Source organism: Antedon bifida, chromosome 2 (assembly GCF_963402885.1).
Source record: "Antedon bifida chromosome 2, ecAntBifi1.1, whole genome shotgun sequence".
NCBI lineage: Eukaryota > Metazoa > Echinodermata > Crinoidea > Comatulida > Antedonidae > Antedon > Antedon bifida.
In genome coordinates this window covers 24,792,993-24,802,986 of record NC_136227.1, presented here as the reverse complement: position 1 = coordinate 24,802,986, position 9,994 = coordinate 24,792,993, and the positions used below count along the sequence as shown (strand labels likewise).

The window sequence follows — 9,994 nt, the reverse complement described above, 5'->3', positions numbered from 1 at the left end:
ATATTTCTAATACTTTAATATTCCGAGCAATGGTAGGCCTAATGATCATTTGAATTTTCGGAAGAAAAAAAACATTGAGAAAGTTATTTGTGATGCAATACGTTGATTGGTTGTTTGCTTCTAATAATTATCGTGTTGACGAATCAGAAGACACGTTTCAGCTGCCCAACACTTTGTCGATAGACGTCTTTTAGATTACTTATGTGTGATCGTTGAAACCCTAGGTTGTTTATTTTCATCGTTAACAGACGATAGGCGGCAGGTCTCGCTGCATTTATAGAGTGACAGCGTTCGTTAACGCCGAACGGTTTTATTTAGAGCGGTGGAACAGGCTTATGTTATTATCGTATGTAGTTTAAATTGCGTAGGCCTACAGCCAGTCATTATCTTCACGTTAACAGATAGTTCACTTGTTATTTGCATTTTATAAGGATTTAAGCTTTGTTTCTTTTCATAACCTGCTGAATTGTGGATATTATACCTGTTGATGTATTTGGTAAAGGAACAGTATTGTTAACGTGATTTAAATAATGTGGTTCAACATTATTCTTGCATTGATCAACTATCAATAGAACGATATTTTGAACATTAAAACTATTCCCTAACACCGTGTTTTTATAAAAAGGTATAGGCGTGTATAATTTTCAGTATTGTATATAACTGTGTTACAACAAAAAGGAACTTTAATAATTTGATCAATATTTTTGTTAAACATTTTATATACGATTCATTACGTATTACGATTGTGGATTTTCTGGTTGTGTTAAGTCAACATGCTGTAATGTTTCATCAGTGTACAATGCTTGACGCAATGAAATGTAGATCTATCTTTCTCCAGCAACTTTCTAATTAAAGGTAAAAATGAGACGGATTTTGTTGTCACTCTACAGGTAATCCTAGCTTTACCATTAACTCTTCTTTTGCCGATTGCACGATTAATCATTAAGACGACCAATTTATCATCTCATGTTTTTGTGTGAAGAACCTTTAGAAAGCTGCAGTTTAATATAATGCATGTGAACGTATAATCATTCAAATAGCAACATCTACAAATCTGCTAGAACTTTTCAAACATTATAATAAAAATGGTTTTCAAGAGCTCAATGCATTTTAAATCAGACTGTACTGCAATGTTTTTGATTGTAAATATGTTGTTCTATTTGCTGTTGAAATGTGAAGCTGTGCGATTTAGTCAATTTTCGGAAGGTTTGACTGTTGTTGAGCATGATGCGGTGAACCTGGAATGCAAAGTCAAAGAAAAACATGCAGACGACCTTGTTGTTTGGAAAGGTACTGAAAATATGTCTGGGAAAAGGTATACTTTAGACGAACATGAAGATGGTACAGACTATACTTTTACCTTAACAATAAAATCTGTAGATAGAACAGATAAAGGAGAATATGTGTGTCAAATAACAACGAGGGAAGGTGTGCTTATGGAAAGAACACTAATACTAACAGTATTGGAAATTCCGCGAGATACATATCCTGTATGTGAAGAACTTCCAACAGCAACAGAAGGTCAGCCAATAACGTTAAGTTGTAATTCTGAAATGGTTGAACCAGCACCTGTATTGAAGTGGTATAAAAAAGACAAGTTTAATGGCAGTTTATATGAATTAAATACGTTAGAACAAAAACACGAAGACGATATTATCAAACTAGAATTAACATTAACTCCCACAGCAGAGAACAATAAAGATGTTTATGTTTGTAAGTTGACTACAGAAACGAACCTTGAATGGAGTAGAGAATGCAAAAGGGTTATGCACGTCCGATACAAGCCTATTGTAAATATATCAGGTAGTCCAACTGTTGAGGTTGGGCGAGAAACTGTTTTTATTTGCGAGGCGCAAACTAGTAGTGCGACATATTCATGGAATTATTCTTTGCCGACTAGTCGAGTTAGATTAGAAGCAGATAATCAAATTCTTCGATACCATGATCCAAGACCGGAAGACAATGGAAACGAAATAACATGCATAGCAGCAAACGACGTTGGATCAAGTAGTAAGAAGTTGGTTTTGTATGTTCTAGAATTTCCAATTAAACCCCCAATTGGACCTTCACATGCACCTGAAACGGTTTACAATCAAAATAGTAAAACACGTAGCTTATCGTTTGTGACGGCTGTGGCTGGTGGATGTACTACAATTCTATTAGTGCTTTTAATCATGTTTGCAGGTTGTATACATTACCACACAAACAGAGATTTTAGAAACACATCACTTGTAGCACAACCTGATGTCTACTTCGAGCCACGGGACAGAGTTTTACATATGCCACATGGATCATGTATGCGATCCATAGGAGTACAGGTTCCACGTGACATTGAGTCTGAGTCAGTCTATCATGAAATTGAATCTCGGAAATCTGGAAGTTCTTGTTCTGCCAAAAATTATTCGACTGGAGCGACATCAGTGTAGTGGAACAAAGGAGTATAACATATATTGTCATAATATTATTTAAGCAGTTACCGTATTTATTGTTTAAGTTTAATTTTTAGCATTATTACTAATGGAATAATTTATTTCAAAACTGTGCTTTCACGAATACGGACCATGTATATAATTATGCTACGTCTTACTGTATAACTAATAAGTATAACTGTATAAGTAATATTGATGATGAGCATAATTATAGGTTTACTAGTAATGAATACAATATCAAAAATAATTAATTTGGAACTTTTAATTAAGACAAAAGAACGATCACATGAGGATAAAAAAACATTATACGTAATATTGAAAATATTATTATCAATAGAAATATTGATGTTTTATTTTACGCACAGTTTTATTTACAGGAGAGATTATTATGTAAAACGCAATATTAGTAACTTTGTTTCTTAAGTCTCAGAAGTATAAATTCTCGTAATAATGTAAGCATCATGAAGGCCTTCTGTGGGTAGTAAATATTGTTATTGACTCGATTTTTAGAATGATTTGAAAGAAAAAGAAGTTGAATGTCAATAAATAGTCTGTTCTGTAAGAGCTTTTCTGGTTAGTTTTATTTGGCGTTCCATTGGGTGTAATTGGAGAGGTTATATGCGCATACTTCTGAAAACAAGTAACAACTGTTTAGGCTATGAAATTATTCCAAAACTATAAACATACCGACATTTTGCCAGTTACAGCATTCAAGAAACACATAGCGCGCGTATAAATGCTCAAAGTAATTACCACATTTCTAAATTCCTTATTTGTCTGTACACTACATCATTATGTATAAACTCTAAAATAATTTAATATTCAATATAAGCCTAATTTGATCAAACACGCAACACTCTATAACTATTACAATTTAATAAAAGTATATAAAGCCAACAGCGATGCTGGTTACAATAGCTGTATATTTGCAAGAATTATCAAATCTTGAATCTAATGTTTTCTGTTTAATGTGGTGACAGTTTAATCGTTTTCTCCCTATACACATTCTCAGATATATTTTGACCAAATGAATGAATGAATGAATATTGAAAATGAAATGCGGTCGGGAATCTGTACTACGTTTAATAACCATTTACTACCTTACTTAAATGCAATTTTCACTCGTGAAACATAGTCAGAAAGAGTAACAAGTATGGAAACATTTATAATAGAAGAAGAAAACGGGAAGACATTTTGGTTTGGTTTGGTTTGGTGCTGTTACCTAAGTTACACAGGCTAATATATCATACCTTAGTACTGTTTTAGGATATAAATTTGTAGAAATCCAGATTAATAGTAATTATTATTGTTATAAATAAATTGATCTCGTTAGGTCGTATCTACTGATTGTGTTTATGTGTGAGTAAGCATAAGAGTCAAACACTGTTAGTTTATACACGTATCAACTGAGTATCCAGCGATGATGATCGCCAATGGTTCATTAGACATTACTGGTAATTTATTAATGACTTTTGATTGGATCTATAACCGACTGATAAAGGCATTCGGAACTCTTAATTGATTAATGCATTCCATTTAAGAATTAAGCAGTTCAGTAAAGCATTAGGGACATTATTCAATAATTGTTCATTACATTAAATTTGACCGAATGAAGGACGAACCAGCACAGGTTAACTCGCTAGAAACCAATTAACATTATAATAGACCTATACTATACTACCTGTATGCTGAACATTTTTATCCCAGAAGTTGTAGTATATTGATATTATCAACGCTGTATAATATCATTGTAATCGCCTTAGGATTAAGTAATTATTTTATACATATATACATATACATATGTATGTATAAAATAATTATTTAATCCTAAGAAATGGTGATTACAATGATATCCTACAGCGTTGGTAATATCAATATACTACAACTTCTAATATAGATGTTCAAATAAATATTTAAACATGTAAATATTTTGTAAAAGTAACCTATTAATTTAACTATAATAATAGATCTAGGCCTGTTTTTCAGAGTGAACTGTACAATCAACATTACAAAATACTTCCTGAGTTTGAAAATATACCGGTACCATTACCAGAGACTTATGTGTCTTCATTGAAATATGAAACTACAGTATATGCACGTTCATGTTTCATGATCATTGGTTTTTCAAAATTTGTATGTCTTATTGCGAATTATGTTCCACCATTACTTGTTGACATTCCTAAACTCATACGGTAAATATACCGAAAATAATACGTACCGGTAGTTGTAAGCTGTGAAGACGTTATCCTTCAAACTTTCTAAATTTTCTATTCGTTTCCATTGTTTAGCATGACTGCTCCTCCTCCTGCTCAACCTACTCTATGATCTTAACAATATTCCTTTGCGAAAAGACAACATGTTCATCCTAAAATTCATCTGTAAAGTTGTTCAATCCAAGGATCAGCATTTGAATCAATTTCTTCCACATATTATTAGAATTGTCTCTTCGAAATAAAAGACATTCCTCCAATCGATTCCATGCTAAAGCTCTGTCTACACACATTATCAAACTAGTTTGACAACAAATAGTGATGTCCCCAAATATGGTAGTGATATGCCAACATATGGTACCGTAGTGACATGACATCATCATGTCCATTGTGTGCAAATCACATTTTTGTTGTCACATAAAATTTGATAGTGTAGACAGAGCTTAAGACCTCTCTCTTTCTCCACTTTTTCCTTCCCCATTCACTCTCTCTCTCTCTCTCTCTCAACTACAGTATAACGTCAGTATTAACACCCCTTTCTGCACTCCCGGGCCATACTAAAATCACACTCATAGTAAATAATTGTATTTTTTTCTAATATGCATTTATACAGTATTGTCTGTTTATGCGGATTTTTCACTTGATGGCATCAGTCGATAATACAATTGAATTAAATTAAATTGAAAAACTTCATGGACAAAGATAGAACCTTAAGATTAGAGAGAAGTACCCATTCGAGTATAACTCAAGCACTACACTTGATAAGTTTGGTGTTTCCTTTAAAGTTGAATACATTATAAGTAAATGATGAAATTTCGTGATAATTTTTGGAACACTATAGTAAGAATAAGGTAATTCCGAAAATCCAAATATAATAATTAAAATCTGGGAAATATTCATGCTTATATTTTGTCAAACTAAATAGCAATAGGCCTATTCAAGAAAATTAACCTATTTTTGTTTGTATTCAGTATTTTACACCAGAGGCGTCTCATGTGCAATGACTTGCTTCAAGGCGCTTTATAGAGAACAAATACAATATTTTAAAACTAATAAATGTTTAAAATTAAATTTCATTAAAAACATTATCTTTTCTATGGTACCATGTAATTTTGTCAATAAAACATGTTTATTTAATTTACATAGTAAAAATATGTCTATATCTGTACTTAGGTCAGATTTAAATACAAATACACACACAACAGCATACCCATTGCATTGTCGGCGTTTTTGCCGTCGCACTCTAAGTAAGGTTTGTATATAATGTTATGATGAAATGAATCAAATAGTTTAATTGGTTGTGTGGAAACGCTAATAAAAACGTCTATGTAATCACAGTAATGATTCATTTAGAATATTGTATTCAACATACATAATCGGCAATCGGTTCTTGTTGTTAAATAAACTACTATGACATTTTACTATACGCCATGAATAAATAGTAAAGTTATTGAACCGTCAAATCGCAATTACCACCGACTTTGAAAGAGAAACAAAATTCAGTAAACAGTAGCAAAATAATACAATGTTTAAAACAACTCACGAGTATTTTGAACAAATTGCACGGTGGGCAAACGACAAGAATGTTTCAATTTGCTATTTAAAGTGACCGACATTTGAACAGGTGAGAAATGAAATAACAGCATTTTTTCTGGTATATTCTGCATGATAGCTGCATATGACATGAATAGATGGGTTCAGCTTGGCTTACAATGCCTGAAACTATGGTTTTTAGATATAAACTTGAGTACTGTTATAGATAAATAATAGATATTTTGTATTTATTGAGTAGGGGAAGCTTGACTGAATTATAAATGCTTTTACACGTTTTAATTATATAACAAATGTTACACAACATGAATGTATATCCATGTTGTTGTTTTGATTGAAACAGTGGATTAACTGGATAACATGTGACTACTGTACTAGATGTGGATGTTTTCATTGAATAGGAGAAAGCATGACTGTCGTATTTAACTCGAATCCGCCTCATTAGATAGAAACTAACTTTCAATTTTAAAGGGTATCCGTCCTAAAATGAGTATTCATCAATACAATTGAAAGAGGTTGTGTTAATCCGTTAGTCATGTCTTTCGATTCGAATGCATACTTTACGGTTTAAGCAAAATGGTAAACAAAGTAGTCTATTGATTATACCAACGTAACAGGGTGAACATTGAGTATGCATTTTATGTATAAAGATATAATCACATGATAACAATAATGAAACAATCTCTAAATGCACGTTAGCTATATCGTATCAAACGAACTGAATTTCACATCATGTTTTAATCGTGAAAGAAAAAAAAATACAGAAATAACGTAATAAAAACCAACCAATGAGTATGGCAAGCCTCAGCTGTCTGAAGTATTCAAAATATTATATTATTATATCATTTTTTTATTATATTATATATTGTATTGTAATGAATTATACGTTTTGCATTATATTACTTGGTTTTAGCATTATATTATATCTATTTCTAATATATTATGTGAAAAATGTAACAAATTATTGACTTTTTGTATTATATTATTCGGTTTTGGCATTATATTATGAACATTTACTATTATATTATTAATAAAATACATTATATTATAATATAATTGTATTATATTAAACCCATTTACCTTACTTTATAACATACAACATTATTATATTATACGGATTCGTTAGTTATATTATTATTTTGTATGATGTTTATTATACGTCACGGCTCATTTCAGTTCTTCTAACTCTTTCTCTCCCTCCCCCTGTTCACTAGCAATCAGCGGCAGAATCTGAATTGTGTGACTGTTGAAGAATAACTATACTACGTACTAGGCCTAGCCTAGGCCTACTAGGGGATCTAGCCTAGACGTAGCTAGTTAGACAAGTGACCAAGGACCACCGGACAGCTACAACTAATACTACAATACAATAATACTACTAATGCAATAACTACTACTGCTAATACTTAGGCCTAGCTAGTAGAGTACTAGGTAGGTTAGCTACTACTAGGCTCTAGGGGGGTTAGGGCGTATGTATGATGTTAACTACTAGGCCTAGGCCTACTAGTACTAGCCTAGGCTAGGCCTAGACTTAAGTTGTAGTAGGCTAGGGCCGGGCCTGCTGCCTTAGGCTAGGCTAGGCTACTACTACTACTACTAGGCAGCCAGCCCATGATGGTTACGAGTAAGCCAAAATTTTGGATATAAGTAAACCAAAATTTGGGTACGAGCGAGTTGGCATGGGTACGGGTTGACCTGTATCCTTCTTTCTAGCTAATCGTACTAGGCCTAGGCCTCAAGTAAGTCTACGCTACCCAGTCCGGCTACAATATGGTCTATTTTGTTTTATAGCTTTATTGATAGCTGGGTTCAAATCTGGGTTGGGACGGCTTTTTCTCATTCTAAAACAGAGTTCCTTATCATAATAAAATAATATATGAATTTATTTGTAATAGTACCTAGGCCCTAATTGCCATTGCATTTATTATTATTAATTATATATTATACGGTTACCCCTTAATTATACTATAGTATAATTTCCTTGTTATATTTTACAATATTTTCTTTATAATTCTACAATTTTGTCTTTCACAGCACAAATTTATCATACTGTATTTGTCCAAGCTACTCCAGCTACATGGTATTGCCTTGAGGCTAAACTACACGGTATACTGGCACTACCATCATTCATGGCTCGTCAACCTGGACCACATAAGCACAGTTTCAGTTTCAGTTTATTTACCATTTCAATTTCTGAACATAAGAGATGAACAACTTATATGGATGGATAACCATAAGAGCGAAGCTCGTTTACCGGTCACCCGTTAGTGCAGTGACATTACGGACAACATATAAAGACAGGACAAAGGTGCAATACATAACAAGACATGTGAACACTTGTGTTTGCAACCCCTTGGATAAAATAATATATTTATATAAAGGAGAAAGATAGATATTATAATATTTCTTTTTTATCATACAATACATAGTACCTATTGGTATTATATCTAAAAATACAAAGGCGGCTAACACAGATAGTTCCATATATACAGTACTCTCTTATAAATAGATGTATCTCTCCAATCTACCTAATCTAATAATAGTACTATTAGCATACTACTATACACTTTGTAGACAAGAAGTAAGTTGTATACACCTAGAGGACTTATTGTAGTACAGTCGAACGCCCTCTCACTGGCCCGGTCAACATAATCTATACCTAGATTATTACAGTAATTAAAGTACATTATTACAGAGATTTTTTTTTTTTTTTTGCAGAAATCAAAGTTATGTGTATAGAAAGCAGTACTCGTATTAAAAACTAAGCAGGTTGTACTCTTGAACGCAAACTGGCAGGATATTTTGAATATTTTTTATTGTTGAAATGAATGGAATCCTAACTTCTTTGCAACAACTGGAGACGAAGACATATTATGACCCTTTTATTTAAATTTATTTGAATAGACCTTCATGTAAATTCATTAAAGGCTATATGTTTGTTTTATATTTTAATATGTGATAGTAGAAAATCATTGTGTATAATGAGGACTAAGAATCTGATATTCACTTGCATTCTCATCTTTTAAAAAATTTTATTTATAATGCTGGTAATGAGTTTAAAATTTAATTATATTGACTAGTTTTGATAATCATTATTTCTTTTGTGTAATATAGTTCATATATTATGTATTGAATAAATTGGTAAGGCCCTATACTGTTATTATTTAAGGAAAGTTTATATACACTTATTTTATGCCTACTTAGTATTAATTGTTTATATAAATATTTTGTCTAATTGCCTTGATTTTTTGTATAGGCCAATGGCATCAATGTTTTTCTCAACGCAAATTAGCCTAATAATGCCACATTTAAACACATGATTCATTGATTTCTGATATTCTGTACTTGAGTATGCATTACTAAAATAACCAAGTAGTTAATATATTTCATTTGTAATGTATGTATAAACATTAAGTTTTTTTTCACATTTTTAAATTTAAAAATTATTACAATACCTACCTTTCTGATATTGTTACTATTTTATAATATATTTTGAGGCAGCAATAAAAAAAAATTAAAACAATTAATTTGACTTATACTGTACTATGTTAGTTCAGGATATGAAATGTGTGTGGGCATCTGGTGTGTTGGAGGTTGGTGGTGTGAGGTGTATATTTGTCACTTTAAGACCTAAATTAGATGTTTTCTGAAGAAAAGAAGTAAGAGGATACGCTTTCAAACAATTCCAAGAAGATTCACACAAAAATAATTACTTTCCAATAAAATAGTATAAGTGTATATTACAGTACATTGAATAAACTCGAGGGGAAAAATAACGCACATAAAAAAACACTCATATTCTTG

At 31.8% G+C, this 9,994-nt stretch overlaps 1 protein-coding gene across 1 annotated transcript; it reads left to right on the top strand.

The window, feature by feature from the left end:
* The first annotated feature begins 284 nt into the window (after positions 1–284).
* On the top strand, positions 285–4,164 carry LOC144858680 (limbic system-associated membrane protein-like). Its single transcript, XM_078714777.1, has one exon. It carries the CDS (start codon positions 1,086–1,088, stop codon positions 2,424–2,426), a length of 1,341 nt encoding a protein of 446 aa, XP_078570903.1. The 5' UTR covers positions 285–1,085; the 3' UTR covers positions 2,427–4,164.
* The last annotated feature ends 5,830 nt before the right edge of the window (positions 4,165–9,994 follow it).